This window comes from Eretmochelys imbricata, chromosome 10 (assembly GCF_965152235.1).
Source record: "Eretmochelys imbricata isolate rEreImb1 chromosome 10, rEreImb1.hap1, whole genome shotgun sequence".
Lineage (NCBI taxonomy): Eukaryota > Metazoa > Chordata > Testudines > Cheloniidae > Eretmochelys > Eretmochelys imbricata.
In genome coordinates this window covers 15,743,354-15,763,059 of record NC_135581.1, presented here as the reverse complement: position 1 = coordinate 15,763,059, position 19,706 = coordinate 15,743,354, and the positions used below count along the sequence as shown (strand labels likewise).

General features: G+C 41.7%; 1 protein-coding gene across 1 annotated transcript; it reads right to left on the bottom strand.

Annotated features, from left to right (window-relative positions):
• Window positions 1-15,985: 15,985 nt before the first annotated feature.
• Window positions 15,986-19,389, bottom strand: LOC144271221 (parvalbumin beta). Its single transcript, XM_077828423.1, has 4 exons — window positions 19,329-19,389; window positions 17,775-17,907; window positions 17,306-17,415; window positions 15,986-16,011 (listed from the first exon to the last, which is right to left on the bottom strand). The coding sequence occupies exons 1-4, from the start codon at window positions 19,387-19,389 to the stop codon at window positions 15,986-15,988; spliced, it is 330 nt and encodes a 109-aa protein (XP_077684549.1).
• Window positions 19,390-19,706: the final 317 nt, after the last annotated feature.

The window sequence follows — 19,706 nt, the reverse complement described above, 5'->3', positions numbered from 1 at the left end:
TTACAAAAGCCTAAAAGAGCTGAATTTCAGAATGAAGTTGATGTCACTGTATAGTGATACAGGTGAAAATCTAGAGTTACTGGTATTTATTTATTAATAATGACACTCTTCATTTGCTTTCCCTCCACTACAGTTAGAATGAAATCATCATGGAGGAGTGTATCATATAAAGAGGTATTTTAAATAAATAAATTACTCTACAATACCCAAATATGTTGTTGTTTTCAGATTATCTGATATCTCTTTCTCTTAACCCAACTGCTTACATTTTAGTAGTGTAAGGTGTTTATAAAAATGAACTAAACCAAAAGGACAAAGGGAGATATTTTATAAAAATAATGTGAAGTCAGCGTACAAGTATAAAGTGGACATATGACACTTTAAATAATGAAACCATCTCTGAGCAATCGGCGATTTACATTAGCTAAGGAGCTGGCCCTAGAGCAGTGAATTCTGTTTTCAGAAGTGCTTGGCCAGTTTTCTTATTAAGTCCAGAAAACAATTAAAGAAATGTTAGTTGTTTCCTTTTGCTTAATAGGTATATTTCAAACCCCCCATTGGCTTGTCTTTCTGGAGAGTTACCTGGTACATAACTTTCCCTCCACATTTGTTTTACTGTCTGCACCGATTTAAACACAGTGCTTTTGGGAAGAAACTGCCTTTTTGGCTTCAAAATTTCAGAATTAAATTGAAAAGTGCAGTTCAGACAAATACAAAGCAATTCATATTGTGAAGTTCTAACCATGAAATGAATCTGCTTGGAGTATAGTCTAAATAAAAGTATTAAAGCATATGTAGATAAAATATTTACAGAGGTATTTCCTAATCTAATTCCACTAACTTCTTCCATAAGCATAGGGGAAATTGCATTACACTAAAACACTGACACTCTTCAGGCTGTTCCTTTACTCTTTGTCTTCTGTTTGTTATAAGCTACATAGAATTAATTAGCAAGTGACAGCCAACTAGGACATTAACACCAGCAGATACAAGAGAAGCTTCAACAGCAGTCTCAGGTGAGACTAGAGAAGTGTTAATCTGAGACTGACTACAATAGTGTAAATGGATGCTCTAACAGCCGTTCTAAAATCCATACAACTCCATCTTCAAACTCCACTCATGTCAGAGGTGGTGCTGTGGTATCATCATCCTCAATAAGAGGCTCTCCCTTTTGTCACGAGGAGTTAGAAGCTCAACAGTCCATAGGGCCTGGTCCTCATTTACACTAAAGCCTTATACACAACTCTGGCAGTGTAACTAATAGTGGATGTAACTGTAACTTATAGTGTAAAGGGTCCATAGAGTAAATGAGAATCATGCCCTACAATGAACCAAGTAATAATATGTCACTTCTAGTGCTCTCCCAGGGCATCCGTTTCCATTATAAGGAAATAAATACTTAGTCCCATTGAGGTAGTTTCCAAAAGCCTTTACATCAGGTGGGATTTGGTACTTGGTATGGATCCTCAAGGAAATAGAACAGAGACGTTTGGGGAATAAACTATTTTATGTTAGATTTTTTTTCTGCTATGACCACTATGACAATGCACTGAAAAATCAAACATGAAATCTTACTCCTACAGGTATCAATAGCAAAACTTCTTTTGACTACGATGTGGTCAGGATATCAGCCAAAGTTTTGGGTGGGAGTTCAGGGTGTGTGACAAATGGAGGATATATTCTGAAGAGTTGAAATGTCTAAAGAATGAAGTTTATTTCTCCCCTACTGTCCTGTGGTAAGAATGAGGGTTATGTACTTTCCCATTCCTAGTAAAGAAGAATTTGTTGAATAAAATATAATAGCAGAATAAATACTTTCATGAACTTCAGCAGAATTATTTCCAAATATTTTAGTCCAGAGTGCTTTTTCATTTAAAAAGCGGAAGCAATTCAAGATGCCATCTCTGCTAACATTTGATATGCTCTATGATTATCATTAAACAAATTGTCTAGTGTCATCATGACCAAGTATGCTATATTATAACCCTGACACTACACATGATGGTTTAAGATATTTCTGGTTGCTGTCAGCTGCACAATCAGGTAGTGTGATCTTTGCATTCCTGCATTATTCACATTTTCCTGTATTTCAACAGTAACTTTGCCCTAAAGGTTAGAAGATGTTTAAGAGCCTGGACGCTGCTTTTTAGTATATGTAACAGATATGGAGAGAGCTACGGTATATTGTTTCTAGTTGCTTCTGCAGGGGACCCAGTTCTCTTCTCCAAATAGTTCCATCTCACAATGACCAACAATATAAAGAACAGTGGTAAATAAAAGAAATGCCACTGCAGTAGTTCCAGCTATTTCCTTATTAACTAACCAGTCCTGCTCCCACTGAAATAACTGGCAAAAATCCTGTTGTCTGCAATGAGACCAGGCTCAGATCCTAAATGATGTATAATGTAAAAAAATACCCTATATTTATATAGTGACCAATGTCATAAGTAATCACCCAGAGAGCTGACAAAAATCACTTGGCTAACAGATGTGGTCTCGTAATAACAGTGGAGCAAAATAGTGCTCAGTTATGGCTCCAATTCAGCAAAGTACTTAAGCACTTGCTTAACTTTAAGCATGTGCTGAAGTGCCAGTGAAATTAAAGTTAAGCACATGCTGAATAGGGATACATTTACACGTTTTAAGTGCTTTTCTGAATCAGGGTCTATGGCCCCAATACCACAAGTTGTTCTGCCCGCATAGACCCCAGCACCCATGCAGAGCCCCTTAACTTTAATGGGGCTCTTTGCGTATGTAGGAGCCTGCTCATGCAGAATTCCTTTCAGGTGTGGGGCCTATGGGGCTTATTTGAGATGCAGCAATTGGCAGCTCTCAGAACAAAGAGAGACAGCAAGATCATCTTTGTAAAAAACAAATCAAACATTTTCTCCACTAACTGCTCAGCAATACGGTTAAAAGAAGAAAAGGAGTACTTGTGGCACCTTAGAGACTAACCAATTTATTTGAGCATAAGCTTTCGTGAGCTACAGGTCACGTCATCGGATGCATAAAAGATGAAGTGAGCTGTAGCTCACGAAAGCTTATGTTCAAATAAATTGGTTAGTCTCTAAGGTGCCACAAGTACTCCTTTTCTTTGTGCGAATACAGACTAACACGGCTGCTACTCTGAAACCTGGTTAAAAGAAGGAAAGGTCTGAAAACTGCTCTATAGCTCTTCTTTGCTCTTCTTAACTTTCTGGAATGATCACTAAAGCTGATATTGGACCTGTCATCATACAATTTTCACAGTTCTTAATGGAATGGTAAGTGGTGAAACTGGCTCAGATTTTTATATTGCTAGCAGGATAATCTGTGTGGAAATAAATGTAAATAGTTAAGCAATGGAACAGGCTGCCTAGAAGTGATAGCACAGGACTGGAAGTCAGAAGTTCTGGTTCTACTCCGAGTTCTGTTACTGTCTCACTGTGTGGCCCTTTTACAAGTTACTTCATGTGTCTGTGCCTTAGTTACCCTGGCTGTAGAATGGGGATGGTAATACAGGAGCATTGTGAGGTGTTCGAATGTTGGTAAAGCTCTGTGAGATCTTCAGAGAATAACTGCTGGGTACTGGAAGCATAAATTATAATAATGACTGAGTTATAGGGCATATCCTGGAGATTAATGATTGCATAGAAAGAGCTGTTGGCCCCATGATTTGCCTGTAGCCTTTGATCCTTAGGAGATACCAACACTTCAGTTACATTACTCTCCTGAGGTGCAAAGGAATAATGCACATAAGTTTGTGTGACAAAAGATGCTGTTTCAATGTACAGGAAAATTCTAAAATATTAGAGTCTGATCCAGTGTCCATTGAAGCCAATGGAAGGAATCCCATTGACTTTTATGGGCATTGGATCACCCATTTAATGCCTTATACATTAGCCAGTCAGATTGCTTGATTCATTAATGATGACGATCTTCTAACATTCTATTATTTCTAATCATTTCCCTCTTTATGCAGAATGTATGATGATAATCTCTTGTCCTGCTCCAATGCCCTCTTTAGCAGCAACATATTTTTGATATTAAAGCCCTGATTTCGCAAACACTTCTGCACATGTCTAACTTTGTTGCCAAGGCAAGGTGGGTGAGGTAAAATATTTTATTGGACCAACTTCTGCTGGTGAAAGAGACAAGTTTTTGAGCTACACAAAAGGTCTGGGTCTGGGAAAGGTACTCAGAGTGTCACAGCTCAATACAAGGTGGAACTGATTGTTTAGCATAAGTAGACAACTTTGTTACCATGATGGGACTCCTCACAGTGGTAAAGTAAAGCACGTGCATAAGTGTTTGCAGGATCAAATGACTTTTTGAAGTGAAAAGATGTATATAGGAGTAACCATCATGCTGAAATGTAATGATCCATATGGTCAGTGGGTACAGTAAAAGAAAAAAGTGGTTCCAAATAAATACTAAACACAAAGTCAGCAAAAGATTGATTATGTTTGAATTAGCTATCCATCAGGGTTTGTGTATGATCCCCATCACCCTAGCATCTGAGTGCCTGTCATAAGGAAAAACAACTACAATGGTATCTCTCTTTCTTTCCAGTCCCTACCATTCCCCCTGCCTGGTTCCCAGTCCCAGTCTCCTTGCCCAGCCAGTTTGTCTGCCCCAATCTGGCTCCCCGTGTCAGTCTCCCCTCCACCTCAACTCTCAGTCCCAGTTTCCTTCTCCTTCCTGCTAGCCTCCAGGTTCAGCCCCCTCGCCCCAAAACACTTTGTCCAAGTCTTCTCTACCTCCAGGTTCACCTCTCTGCATTTGAATGCAGCGGCTGCATGGGCTCAGCAAAAGGAGTTTTGAAAGCACAGGAAGGAAAGTCTCTCTGCTTTCAGTTCTGGTGCTTGGACCTAGCATGGTCCACAGCAGACCAGAGTTCAACTGCAAGGAAAGTCAGTCATCAGCATCAGTCAAAGTTCTGATACTTGTGGAGAAATTCTGCAGGAAGAGCCTGTCAAAGATGAGAGTACAAATCAGTGAGATATATGCCCAAAGCAGAACGGACTTAATATGTGTTATCGTTGTAGACCTCTATTCCTGTGCTCAGTATTATACAAAACAGAGAGGAAAACACCATGCGTGAAAACCTGTTCCTATTGAAGTCAATAGCAAAATTCCTGTTGAATTCAGTTGGAACAGAATTTTACATATTTGCCTGAGAAGTTTACCATGCAATGATAAAAAAAAGAAGTGAAACTTAATTACAAATGTGTTTTAGGGGAGGAAGAGGCTATTTGCATCCAAGTATGAAAAGTCCTTAGCTGAAATCCTGGCTCCATTGAATTCAATGGCAAAATTCCCATTGACTTCAGGGGGTCAGGATATCATCCCTGGAAATTTAGACTGATGATATGACCAGTAACAATTTAGCCATCCTAACTTTTATTTCAAAATGAGATTCATATGATTAGCTTCTTTAAGATTAGGGATTTAAGAAGTCAGTAGCATTAGAATTTAGAGCACAAAAGCCAAACTCCAGCAGAACTGCTGTTTTTCATTCTTTTAAAAGCCTGTTAGTTATCCTCATACAAAATAAATATTTTCAGAACTATGTAACTGACTTGTCCTTGTGCTCCACCCTTTTTGGACTTCCTATTGTTCTCTTCTTGCAGTGGACACTAGACAATAAAATAAACCAGGAACCCAAGTGTTTTTTCTTAAATATTTTTCTTGTGGTTTTCAGCCCAAACACAAATAGAAAAAAGTGAGTAATTGCAGCCTAGGTTTCAAAAATACAGATCAGAATAAGTCTATTTCTAATCCCATGCTGCAGTGCATTTTGTGATTGTGAAGGCCAAACTTGTTTGTAGTGTTTTGTTCCACTTACTTCAGCTCATCTTCCTCAATGAAGCCACTCCTATCAAGGGCAAGGATTCCAAAGATTTTGGCCAGCTGTTCTTGGACTTGGAGTTCAGACCCACTTTGATGACAAAGGTTTTGTAACCAAAGGAATCTGCATCTGAGGGAGGTCAGCAAGAAGTGATGGAGAAGAGAAGTTAGAGATTAGGAACCTGAAAAGACACCCCAATTTTTTCCATTTGTTATATTCACCAAATTGCAAAGAGGCTGTTTTGCTCCTCAGCACAATGAAGCTCCTCAATAACTCATTGATTTTTTTAGTCTATTTCAGATGAGCTGAACATTTCAATCATTGATCTCTCTTAAGCTTAAGGAGAAAAGCGAATGACTCTGGACTCATTCCTGCAGAGATTTACATGTTCAAGTAGTGAAGTCACTCATATAAGTAATTTTCACTGAACTCAGTGGGTGAAATCCTGACCCAACAGATGTCAATGGGAGTTTTATCACTAACTTCACTGAGCCCAGGATTTCCTCCCTTGTGACTATTTTTCTGATTAAAGTGACTCACATGCATAAGTGTTGGGGGAATTAGGCCCTAGGCCGAGCACAGGTTAAAACTCACATGTATTCTACCTCCTTGCCTTATTGGGGGGAGAATACAAGTAGAAATGTTGTTTGTAAAACAAATGTGGAGAGATAACCTTGTCATGGACACTAGAGATGATAAAGCATGTTAGGGTATTCCAGGCTATCCAGTTGCCTTTTCTGTTTCTACTGGAACTGAGTGATTGGATGGCAGGGAAATGAGAATTTGAAAGGCAAAGAGAAAAGGCAGGAGGCTTTTAAAAGGCAGGCATTACTGTGCCAGCTCTGTAGGCCAGCAGCGATTTCAACATCATTCAGGAGACCAGCGAGGGCCATGTCAAAGTTACAGGGAAGAGGAAAACAAAATAAAGTGGTGCTAATACAAACAAACCGTGATAATGGGCAAGTACTATTTTCAAGTACAGGCTGTTGGAGAGCTTAGTGTGAGATAAGACTGCAGCTCCAGCAATGGCCTGCGGAGCCTCTGAATGTTGATCTTGGCGTATTGGTCTCTGCCACTACCAGATGGGGACATGTCCTTAGATCTGCAGGAGGCAGCAGCAACACAGGCCACAGTCTTGCCTAGGGGAGGTGTTCCCCTGAAGCACTGAATGTGGTTCTTTCCTTTAGCAAGTCCTTTCATTTGGCCATGTGTTTTTCATCATAGGTTGTAGTGGATTCTCTCCAGTTGATCCTTCAGGTTGATGATGCCAGCACAAAGCCAAGCACCCTGTAAAAACTACAGCTTTTGAGGTTCAGTTTGAGAAACACAGTTATATCCAAGTAGGTTTTTTTGACTGGGTCAGTGTGAGGCCTGGGGAAAAAACCCCACCACCACCAACAAAAACTCAAACCCAAAAACAACAGGCAAAAAACTCAATGCACCCTGCTGATGGATTTTTCCCAAGCTGAGAGGAGAAGGAGGCAGAAAAATAATAGTGCTCTTGGCTTGATTTTTTGCTTGGCAGAGACCTTGACATACAGGCTTTAGTTTAGACCTGTAAGACCTTTCACAGAAGTAGTAGAACCATGTCAGGACTCAGATGTCAGAGGGGATGAGATACTATAGCTGCTAGCTAATCAGATTGATATTTATATCATAGAGGATTGTACATGGTGTTTTAGACAATATTATAAGGTTTAGAGCCATACAAGGTAAACCCACGCTGGTCACTTGTACCTAATTTTAGCAAAGTAAGTGATTTTTTTGAACTATGGATGAAAAAGGTTTCAACAACGTGATATTGCTTAGGCTACAGTTACTGATAGATATGTCTGCACCGCTAGACTTTGAAGTCTTAAGGCCTGATCCTGCTAACTTTATGTATGTAATGGTTCTCCTGTTAACAGTCCTATTGACTTAAGTGAGACTGCTCACGCGAGTAAAGTTTGTGTGTAAAGTATATATAGCATCTTTCCTTCTAAAGAATCCCAAAATGCTTTTTAACAAGCTAGATACAGAGTTCCGTTAATCTGTTACTGAAACATGTCATTTTGATTGTAAGTTCTTCAGGGGGAAGAGACTTTGCCTTTTCATTTCTGTAAAGGTCAGTGCAAATTCATTGCATCATATACACTTTAAATAATAATAACAATAATAAATGCAGCCACTTCTGGAGGTGGTGTGTGTCAGTTGTTTAATGTCGCACAGGAATATACAGCAGTTTAAGAAAGGGAATGAAAATAATTTGATGTTTGGGAAGAGTCGGTAAAATAAAGACTGACACTTATCTATTATCCCATGAAGTTGCCCCCTCAACCTCTTTCTAAAATAGCATGAGTCAAAGACGGAGACAGAAACTTCACCTTACATTTATCAGCTTGTGTTAGTTACCTCTGCAGTGCTGTTTACATTTTAAAAAGGAGCTAATTATATAATTCTAAAACCATGTTATGTGGCAAACTAAGTGTAGGGGCAAGGTTGTGGAAGATTGGCGAGGAGCTAAGTGGTGGACTGAGTACATGACTGGATGTAAGCGGAGGATGCAGGCAGTTTCAATGAACTTTGTCCGACAGACCCTGCCAAAAGATATTGTAGCATAGCTCAGCATATTTTTGCCTGTAAACAAATTAGTTTATGTAATAAGCATAAATCATACATATAAGAATGTAACCAGCTGTGACCTCAATTAACCCCGAGATAAGTGCGGAGAATATAGCGCCTCAGAGGACTCCCCCCACGGCGGAGTCCTGCCTGGTCAGCTGTCCCAAACGGCCAGAGTCCCTTGCAGCCCCTCCGCTCATCCTAGGGGCTCCTCGCGCAGTTTGGAGCGTAAGTCCTTCCTTCCTTCCTTCCTTCCTTCCTTCCTTCCTTCCTTCCTTCCTTCAATAAAGTGTAGTTTACTATTCTTAGGCCTGAGTGTCCTCCTTTTGCTGGTATCTCCCCCCCGCCCTTGTGGGCACACTAAGCATCCTGGAAACAAAGATTTGGGGGCTCTGTAGTATCAGTTTAATACTGAATGTGTCCTTTCTCAGGCATCTTGTCCTGAACTGGCAGGAGGGATGAATTTGAAGAATAATCAGTCTTCCCTGTCTCTAACTTCCATAATCCTAGTCTTGTCCTAGCAGCTCCTGTTAACTGTAATTGGAATTACACATGTGCTCAGGGAAGAGCTGGGGTAATGGCAGTTGTTTATCATTCAAGAAGGAACTTACTGTACCACTCCTGCCTGGAATTCACACTACACAAGAACTGTGAGTGCCCCTAGATCTGGCAGCTGAGTTCTAGTCCAGCAATTCTCAACCAAGGGTCCAGGGCCCCCGGGGCACTGTGAGCAGGTTTTGGGGGGTCCACCAAGCAGGATTGGCATTAGACTTGCTGGAGCTCAGGGTGGAAAGTTGAAGCCCCACCATGTGGGGCAGAAGCCTGGGGCCCCAAGTCTCGCCAACCGGGGCTGAAGCCGAAGCTGGAGCAACTTAGCTTTGGGGGCCCCCCTGTGGTATGGGGCCCCGGGCAATTGCCCTGCTTCCTACCCCCTAAAGCCTACCCTGGCTTTTAATCTACTGGATATGCAGAAGAACAGTTGTTGTGGCACGGGTGGGCCATGAAATTTTTATAGCGTATTGAAGGGACCTCAGGAAGAAAAAGGTTGAGAACTCCTGTCAACACTTGAACCTTTGTTGTTATTTAGGGATTGTTATTGAAACAAAAAGTCAAATGTGATGTAAGTCTGCAAAGTTTTGTTGACTCCCACTGGCTTTGTTTCTTTTTTAAAAAAGAAGCATTTACCAATAAAGCTTGTAAAGTCATGTTTTGATGAGACAAGGTTAGTGACTAACTCCAGTTGCCCTGTAGGTGGCACCAGAGGCAGTCAAGTCCAGCTGTCCCACAAACTCTCTCTGAGAACATTTAGCCTAAATAAGAGATGGAAGAACTTGGGAACTGCATTTCTAAAATATGCCAAAAGTGTCTAGAAAAAATAAGATGAGAGTAAACAAAATAAAACCAATTTGTATGATTTGGGCAGTACATACAGGGTTTAATTTGTGCCAGGGTTTGCCAGGGCTGGGCCCTGGCACCTCTAGGCTTGGCAGTTCATAGCCTCAGCACCTCTGGGTTTGCCATGTCAGTTATGAAAGTAAAAAAAAATTGCTTGAGCCCCGGCACCTCTTTCATTACAAATTAAGTCCTAAGTACATAGGGGATGCGTAATTTTCAAATTGTAACAATTCAGCATTGAGAATACAAAGTGGACTAGAGGATTTAGATTGAAAAGAAAAAAGTCCCCTTAAGTTTACAAAATGACCAGCCAGACTCCTTTCTTCAAGATACTGAAGATGCTCTAGGAGGTGTACAGGTCCGTCCAAGGGAGATCACTGGAAGCAGGAGGTTGATTTGTTTTAGAAGCCCATTAGTTAGTTAACCAGCAGTTCTAGTGCCTCCTGGAAGGTCTTCAGAGGGCTTCTATCTGATTAAACAGTGTTCTCCCTTCAGAAAGCAGACATTCCTACTTCCTGAATCTGGTCTGGGTTCCCCCATGGATGCTGCCAGGGTAGTCACAACCAGCCTGAAAGGCCATGTGAACAGCAATACCTTCAGACTGCTAATAGGAGTAACTGTTTAAGGGCATCTACTAGGCTCCCAAGTGGTAATGTAACTGTCATGGTATGTGGATTATCTCCACTGGGCCTTGATACAGTCCCTCTGTACCTATAGCAGCTCCTCCTTTTCCTGCTACCCATGGTGTGGTACACCGGGAGAAGAAAATCCTGAGCTGTGGAGCAGCCATTTCCCATTGACTATCTCAGTCAGTGTACTCAGTGGAAGTGATGTACAAATAGGCTACCAGTCACCCTAAATTGTTGTTATGCAATCTCTGTGTGCTTGCAAGTAAAATAATTTGGAATTAGAAATACAGAGGGTTTTATAAAATTTGAAACATTAAATTAGTCCCAATTCCATAGGTTCTGCTTATTAAAATGTTTAACATATGTAAACAAGCATGAAAACAGTTCTGTAAGGTCTGTCTCCATTCAAAGAATTAATATTCAAACAAGATGTATCTATTTCAGTAGCTCATTTCAGGAAATAAATCCAACCCTCTGATCCTTCTGTCCCCTCTGTTTGTATGTCGAGATCCAGGCTTCTGTGGCGCTGCTACATCAAAACTTTTTTACATGGGCAGGCTGCTGATGCAAAGAAGAAACTACCACTCTGGGTGTGAATGTGGATTGAATTTTCTCAGATACTCTTTCTATTTCTCTTCTCTTCTTCTCCTCAGCTCAACACTTTAGCATTATTTCTCCTCTCTTCTTATTAGAGATGAGTCCCATGCAAAACGCCACCAAATGTTATGGGTATTGGAGATCCAAACCTGGATCTGACTTTTCAAACACCCCCTGGCTGAGATTTTCCGAGGAGCCTGAGGGAGTTGGACATCCAACTCCTACTGAATTTCAAGGGGGCTTGGACCCCTAACTCCCTTACACTTCTTTGAAAAGCCTGGCCCCCAAATTGTGGATTGAGAGAAAGGATAGTTCAGTGGACATTAGCTGGAGACCGGGGTTCAAATCCCTTCTCCATCACAGACTTCCTGTATGACCTTGGGCAAGTCACGTAATCTCTCTGCGCTGCAATTCCCCATCTGTAAACTAGGGATAATAGCACTTCCCTACTTCCCAGAGGTGTTGTGAGGGATTACAGATTAAGGTGCTCAGATAGTATGGTAACAGGGGCCATATAAGTACGTAGGGGTATGTCTATACTCGAACCGGAGGTGTAATTTCCAGCTCAAGGAGACATACCTGTGATAGCTCTGATTGATTCAGTGCAGTAAAAATAGAATGTAGCCCCAGTTGCATGAGCAGTGGGAGGGGCGAGCTGCCTCGAATGTGATGCTGTCCAAGACGCTAGGGACGTACTCAGGGTAGCTAGCCCTCTCACCGCTGGAGCTCCGCTTTATTTTTAGAGTGCTAGCTCAGTCAGAGCTAGTGTAAGTATGTCTCCTCAAACTGGAATTCACATCTCCAGATTGAAGTATAGATGTGCCTTAAGACAGCTAGATCCTGTACTTTGCGGTGTCTGAAATCCAGATCTGTCATCTGTATCTTGCAGCCCACTTTTGCTTCTTATTTGGTAAAATATAAAGACCATGGTTTTACATCCTTTATCCTGGGGCCCACAGAAAGGTGTCTTAGGCAGTGGTATGGCCTGATTCCAAAGGCTGAGAACAGGCTATCAGTGTGTTATGGAGTGTGTGGATTGATCCTTTCCGGTTTTGTGACAGATAAACAATTAAAAATACACTGAGAAAAGGCACTGCTAAAAATGTATCTAAGTAGAGGATGGTGCTATGTATTTAATGCATATTCTTTTCAATAACATTTACTTCTCTGTTCCTCACAAATGAATAAACATAGGACCTGAACCCTCAGTATTTACTCAGGCAAAATTCCCATTGAGTTGGAGACACCAGGTCCTTCTTCTTTTCTCCCCAATTGTCCTTTCGGCAGCAGTCTACAGTCCAATGAGCCCTGACTGAGGAAAGCTTGCAGGACTGGGGTACTGTTTTATATTTCAGAAGGAATAAATTTTATAAGGGAAATATTGGGTATGTTATTTAAGAAGATAAACATTTTTTTGGATGCTGGTGAGTGGGACAGCTGGTCTAGCAGATAAAACAGGTCTTTTCTCAGGCACAGTTCTTTTAAGACCCTGGACCAGATTAATCCCTACACTGGTGCAGTAATTGGTGCTGAGACAGAGAGGAGGTGGCTTCCACTTCACCTCTGCAGGAGTTGTGGGGCTGGTGCAGTGCCCCAGAACAGATTAGGGCAGCCCTAACTTGTGCTTTCGATGGAATAGCTACTATCAACCACTTCAATGGAGAAGAAAAGCAAGAACACAGATCTGCTCTGGTTACTATACCTAATGTACAATTCTACCCCAACACTGAACTACCCTGGAACTGCATAAGGATAGAATCACATAGAAAGAGTTCTTCTTGTGCTACAGCCCAACTGTCTAACAACTGTGGGGAGCTCTGTCTCCTCTGGATTTCCTCTCCCTCTGCTCATAGTTTTCTGGGTTCCCTCTGAGGGCTTAGCCCTACTTAGTTTCCCTACCTCATGCACCTCTGTGAGTTGTGAGCAGGAGTTTAATCTTCACTGGTTGTCAGGCACAGCCTCTGCAACCTGTTACAATTTGAGAAAATCTCTTTGTAAGGACTTCTGTGGAAGTCATACTTCCAGCTTTGAAAAGGGCTCAGGAAGCAGTTCAGAGGGGAAGGTCCTCTGCTTAGATGCCCTGCCATCAATGTGATTTCCCCAGAGATCTTGGGTCACCGCAATTTGGAGAGCGCTGTCTCCTGCGCCCATTAAGGAAATTAGAGTCTGTCACGGGCTGAACTGAAACTCATTGAAAGAGGCCGTTTAAGACTATTTTACTTTATCTTTTATTCATTTCCGTTGTGATATGGAAGAAGATATGATCCCTCCCTTCAGATCTTGCAGTTAGCTTTTTAATGTAGCAATAAGCTATTAGTACATGCATTGAGTGCACTGCAAGGCATGAAACCTAAGGCTCAGTTATATTTGCCTCTAATTTCTATTCATTTAGTTGCTGCTGGTACTTACCCAGGTCTCTCTAGTGCCCAAATTGATAGGTACTTGGGAATATGAAATCTGAGTGCAGCATTGTCAGTTGTCAATGCATCTGCCAATCAGTAATTGTCTATCCATGTATTTCAGTGAAATGATTCTTTTCTATCAATAGGTAGATAGGTAACAGACATCATGACCTGCATTATTAACATAACTCTGAGAATACCGATCCCAGTGCCAGTCAGTAGAGAATAAAGCACTAATTTTGCGTAGATCCTGCATGCACAGTGTCTATGGCTTCTTGGCGTTTTGTTTTGATTTCTCACTGATAAAGTGGTGGCATGGCCACTTAACATTTTTTAAATGTTTAAAATCTGCCACATTGTCAGAAATGACTGTATAACTGCAGCAGATTTTCTCTTGAAAACAATTACATTGGCAGGAATTTTGACATGGAGTAGAAGCATATAAACGAGTGGCCTGATTCACAGAGGTGCTGCACACCCTATTGCCACTGAATTCAGTGAGAGCTGTTGTTGCTCGGGACCCCTGAAATTGAGGTTAGCTCAAGGCTCAAACCTGCATTTCTTGCGTACCCACTGGGAGATCTGGCAGGCAAGGAATGCATTAGCAGGCCCTTGATCTGTGTATGCTGGTGATATATGTCTATTATGCTTATGAAAAACGGACATTAACTTGTACTGATTAACAGTAATGCCAGTTTTGTGTCTATGGACTACTACAGATATGGATATGCACTTTATCTTTGTCTTCCATAGATAGGTGAATGAATAAAGGTAGGAGTCTATGTAGTCTCTTCAATATTTGCAATATTGCCATCTAGCAATTAACACTAGCAATAATTTAAACCAAGATTTAACATCAAAGCAACTGGGGATAGAATTAGGATTTATATTCAGGATAACTTTGTGTTATGCTCGACTGCCAATGCATCAGCAAGACTGATTGCAAGGATTCCTCTTCTGCAGTCAGTCTTAACATCTGCCAAAAAGCTCAGTTACATGCCTGGGTGTAAGTGAGCTATGCTATGCATTACATGATTTGCTTGCAATTTATGGAGATGCCTGCACCAAAAATTACATAAAAGTTCCAACATGCTCTGTTTCTGCAGTTTTTCAAAACAGCTGCCAAAAATAGGTGATAGTTATCATCCGATTTCAGCAAGGAATATTAAAACCGCAGTGTACTTTTGGTCTGGAACCAAGTCATGGGAAAATAAGTAACTAAATGTTGGTGGGGAAATTTTTAACCCACCCCTCTGAAAATATAAAAATGCTCCTCTTCCTGTATTTAACTATAACACTTTATCAATGGACTAAGTAAATAATTGAGACTTAGCAACATCCCAGTACATGTGCTGTAAGACATTTATCAAAGGAATGAGTAGCTTCAGTCATTTTCAGACATAAGCTAAACTGCTAACATTAAGGATATACAATTAAAGATACTAATATTAATGTACATCAGTCAGTGTTCATTATGATAAATGAAGGAATTGGGTAATAACCACTCTATATTTGTGTATCACTGGTGATATTTTTACCATTTGGCATTGGATAACAGACTTGAGGAATGATGCCGAGCACTTTTTCATCTGTAGCAAGCACAGCATTTTTACAAGGCAGGAAATGGTTAACATAGCTGTTTTACAGCTGGGTGACAGGCACAGAGAGATTAAGTGACATGCTCATGGTTACACAGCAAAGCCTTGATCCTGTGTCCCACCCACATGTAGCTCGTTGCAGGATCATGGCCTTTGATACTGGCAGAGCTGGGATTAATACCTAGCTTTCCTGCTCCCCAATCCTGCTAGAATGCGGCTGCTGCACAGTAAATGTTAATAAAAAGATAAAGTAAAATAATTCCACTTGAGAGAGTTACATTTTAGGCCATTAGCACTTTTTGACAATATAGGCTATAGCCTACCACTTGCTTTTTAAATTAACCAGGAATTTATTCCCTGCTATGAGCCATGTGTCAACTCCTCTTACATTTTTTCTCTAAAAGTCTCACAGCTGGGACTGAAAATAGATTATTTTTAGATACCTTGTTAGCATCCCTTTTCCTCAAGGATCATAGAATTAAGCAGAAACAAAACTCAACCAAATCAGAGCAATTAAGCGCTAAAAGATGTCATATTGTTTAAGATCATCAAAAGTGTGTCTGTGGTGGGTGGACTGGAAAATGGGGCTGGGGAACTGGGAAAGGAAGATATGAGAAGAGAAAATAAAAGACAAGAAGTTTTTTTGCAGAATTTTTTAATAATTGTTTTCCTTCTTCCAGCCACAACTTCAACATTGTGAGTGGTCGAAAAATCACAAAGTGCCTGCTTTTACACTGAAAACAATGCCACATGACCAAAATACATGTACATTGCAAGATCTCTTCACAGTCCCATATGTGGAGTTAACATACAGGCATTTTACTAATGCCATGAGACAATATAAAAATGTACAAATATGTGCTGAATGTGAGGTGCTTGTTGGAGGAGGGAATTGGAAGAGACTGTCCATTGTTGCTTTTGGTCTAATGCTCTTTATGCCTTCACCAGAGCCTGGAATTCTGTTAGAGAAAGAAAATGAGAAAAGCAGGGAATAAAACAAGATGAAAGTGGTTATTAAAGCCTTTGGAAAGAAAACTGTCCAAAAATCCTAAACGAGGGCCCACCATGTTGTCGAAATAAACTACTTGAAGCTACTGCTAAATTGAAACACAGAGGGCGTAGAAAATCTTCACTCCTTAAAACAGATTGTATGCTGAGATGAGGAATGTCTATAAATTCATATTTCTTAGGAAATCCTGAGTTAAAACTGAATTTTATTTAATCCACTGCACCAGGGTTTCCAGCTGGAGTGTGAGCAATAGCCAAAATGAAAGAGGGTGGATTAGGACAGGATTGTCACTTTCAGTATGAATTTTCTTGCTTCTGTAGCTTCCAAATGAGGCTAACATTCCAAGGGAATGTTAGCAGTGACATAGTTTCAGAGTCAGAAATGTTATCGTTAAGGCACTGCCTGAGATCTGTGTAAGATGATGTCCTATTTGGGGTTTATAAGTAGAAGCTACAAGAGCTGCTGCTGAAGCACATTCCTGCTTCTCCTCCTGAACTCCGGCTAAGATTAGCACGTGTGTCTGTTCGGGTTGTTGCCACCTGTCTTAGTCTGGCCCAGTTTTCAGCAACTTTATCTCCAGTACATGATCCATGATGCCCTATTTGCTTCTTTGCGAGTTCAAAAAGAAATTGCCCAGCCAGCCCATATCTTTCCTCTTGGGTTTTTAAGAGTAATTTGGTCTAGTTTCTCATAGAAGTGCTGCCCAGTGAAACTTGCACTGATCAGATTATTGTCTAGCACAAATATCGTCAGACAAACTCTGAATGAGTGCTGGGTGTTTAAATGCATTACAGCATTTGTAGCATCCTTAAAAAAAATGACAATCAATCTTTTTACTGTATTACTGAGTATAGGTCGAGTGTTCACCTGTGGTCTGATGTGCAGAGCACCCACAACTGTAATTAAAGTCCATAGGAGCTGCTGGTCCCCAGCACCTCTGAAAAATCAGGCCCCTAGAGTCGATGAGCCTGATCTTGCCTCCACTGAAAGCAATGGCAAAGCTATCATTTACTTCAGGGGGTGCAGGATCAGGCTCCATCTAGGGCCTAATTCTGCTGCCATGGATAGTGACAATAGGAGTAAATTGATTGAAGCCAATGAAGCTACGCGTTTGTAAAACCTGTTTCAGGTGGAAATTGGGCCCTATTACTCCACTAATTATTAGTGCTGTAAATTTACTTTCAGCCTGAAAATACATATTTGAAGAAACCAAAACTTACTGAAGATCACATTGAAAAACTTACCATCCACTCCAATTTTGCCATCACCATCAGTGTCACCTGCAGCCATGAAAGTCTTGGTCTCAGTAACAGTTAGAGCTCTGGCACTTGAGGAGAAATTCTGCAGGAACAGCCTGAAATAAAACAGAGACATTACTAAGTGTTATGTGTATTAGGGAAGTGCTTAGAGCCCACAGTCAGCATGTGGCCCCATCTTTCTGGGTGCCGTACACAGAGTTCTGTGACACACTTTTCTCTGAGATGGCTTTGGTAGTTCTTTCTCACCTAATTTAACAGCCCAAACCCCACAAATGAATAAGGTCTAATCAACATATGTGGAAATTCCTAAATTTATTTCACAAGCCAATGTTAAGACCATGTTCAGAGACAGCCAAGATGCTCGAGTTTATTTAAAAGCAGCAGAGAACAGGATGCAGAGAACATCCAGAAGCCTACCTTTTCTAACAAGTAACAGTAGCTATGCTATACTTACTTAAGCTCTTCTTCCTCAATGAAGCCGCTCTTGTCCTGGTCAAGGATTGCAAAAATTGTCTTTACCTGGTCAGTAGACTTGCCTTTTAGACCAACTTTGGAGAAGAAAGACTTGTAGTTGAAAGAGTCAGCATCTGGAAGAAACAAAAACCTGTTGTTTAAAACCTTTTCAGGCTATTACTGTTGTACGTATTTCTAAAGCACCCATCCCCATAATATCTGTGTGCCAGGCTCAGTGCTCCAATTCAGCTCCTGTTGCTTTTGTTCCCCAGTGCAGCACACTAGACACAGAGCTGAAAGTAAGCCGGTCTGGTCTGGTACGGTGTACCGGCAAGAGCCAGTATGCCGTGCCGGACTGGACCGGCTGCTCCGGCAGTGGGGCTTGGGCAGCGCTTTAAAGGGCCTGGAGCTCCCCGCAGTGGCAGGACCCCTGGGCCCTTTAAAGCACCGCCGGAGCCCGGCTGCCGGAGCCAGGCTCAGGAGGGGATTTAAAGGGCCCAGTGCTCCTGCCACTGCGGGGAGCCCCAGGCCCTTTAAAGCGCCGCCAGAGCTCTGGCAGTGGGGCTCGGGTGAGGGCTCCCCGCAGTGGCCGGAGCACCGGGCCCTTTAAATCTCCGCCTGAGCCCGGCTGCCGGAGCCCCGGGGCTCTGGCAGCTGGGCTCTAGCAGAGATTTAAAATGCCCAGAGCTCTGCGGCGGCTGGATCCCTGGGCCCTTTAATTCACCCCTGAGCTTCAGGTCTCCCAGCTGCCTCTGCAGTTGGGTGACTTAAAGGCCCCATGGCTCCCAGCCAGAGCCCCGGGGCCTTTAAATCGCCTCTTCCGGTTGAGGCCACACCTCTTCCTGTTGAGGCCACGCCCCCAATCAGGACTCTGGCGTACCAGTAAATCCTTTAAGTTACTTTCATCCCTGACTAGACATGATCTAAAAGGAGCTTCCCCTTCTAACGACTGTAGGCCTATGGTTGGATATCCTGTGGCGAGATTCGTGTTTCCTGTTAAAATGGACATTCTGCAAAGCCCCTGAAACTTGTTTCAATCTACCGCACAGGCAATTACAGTAAACATATAGAGTATGTGTCTCTGACATAAAGCCTTCAGGCCAAACCCTGAAGCCTTTACTCCAGCTTCACTCAGTCCTTACACAGGCAAAGGCTTCAAGAGAAAATAAATTTTGTCCAGGGTCTTCAACTGTCTCATGGAATATACATAAATGTGGGCCTAATCCTGCAAGGCAGGACCTCAATGAATGAATACTTAAGGACAAATCCTCAAATGGTTTAAAATTGGCATAGTGCAATAGAAATCAGTGGAGCTACACCAAATTTATACCAGCTGAGGATTTGGCCCTTTAACTCCAGTTTGCTGTTGCAAATTTAAGGGAATGGTACCCATAAAATAACCTGTTGTAGGTCTTTTTGACTTCAGGCGGCTACCTTGTAATGCAGCTACAAAGAGATCTTACAGGGAAGGGATCTACAGAGAAAATGATAGCCATGTCATATTAAGATGTAAAAATAATGTATGTCTCCTCATTGCAGAGGGACCATTCCTTACCCTGGCAGCTGGTAAGAGCAGCTTGAATATCTTTAGCAGAAAGGATGTCAGTCATAGCCATTGCTGAACTGCAAAATAAATGTGAGCTATTTAGTCATTAAAATAGCTTCTCCATCTCTTTCACGCAAAGGCTCTGTTTGAAGTTGCTGGTGTGACAATGTCTGATAAAGGATGCATTATTCATCTAATTGTAAATGGAGCATATAGTAACAGATGTCTGCAGCAGGTGCTTCCACTTGAAGCTGAGGAATGAGTGAGGAATTCCACATGACAGGGTGTAGGGCCGGAGTGAGATACGATGTCTGAGCAGCATGGGAAGAGAGCAAGTCAAAGCTGTCTAGCACCCCAAAAGTGTGTGACTTCTGCGAGGATTTCCCT

What these genes read in the sequence shown, in the direction of transcription:
- LOC144271221 (XM_077828423.1), bottom strand. Translation starts at nt 19,389, where the DNA reads ATGGCTATGACTGACATCCTTTCTGCTAAAGATATTCAAGCTGCTCTT. An exon ending in ATTGAGGAAGAAGAGCTTAA is followed by an intron (nt 17,416 to 17,774) that starts GTAAGTATAGCA and finishes GTTTTATTTCAG; the next exon opens with GCTGTTCCTGCAGAATTTCT. An exon ending in TGGCAAAATTGGAGTGGATG is followed by an intron (nt 16,012 to 17,305) that starts GTAAGTTTTTCA and finishes TTTCTCTAACAG; the next exon opens with AATTCCAGGCTCTGGTGAAG.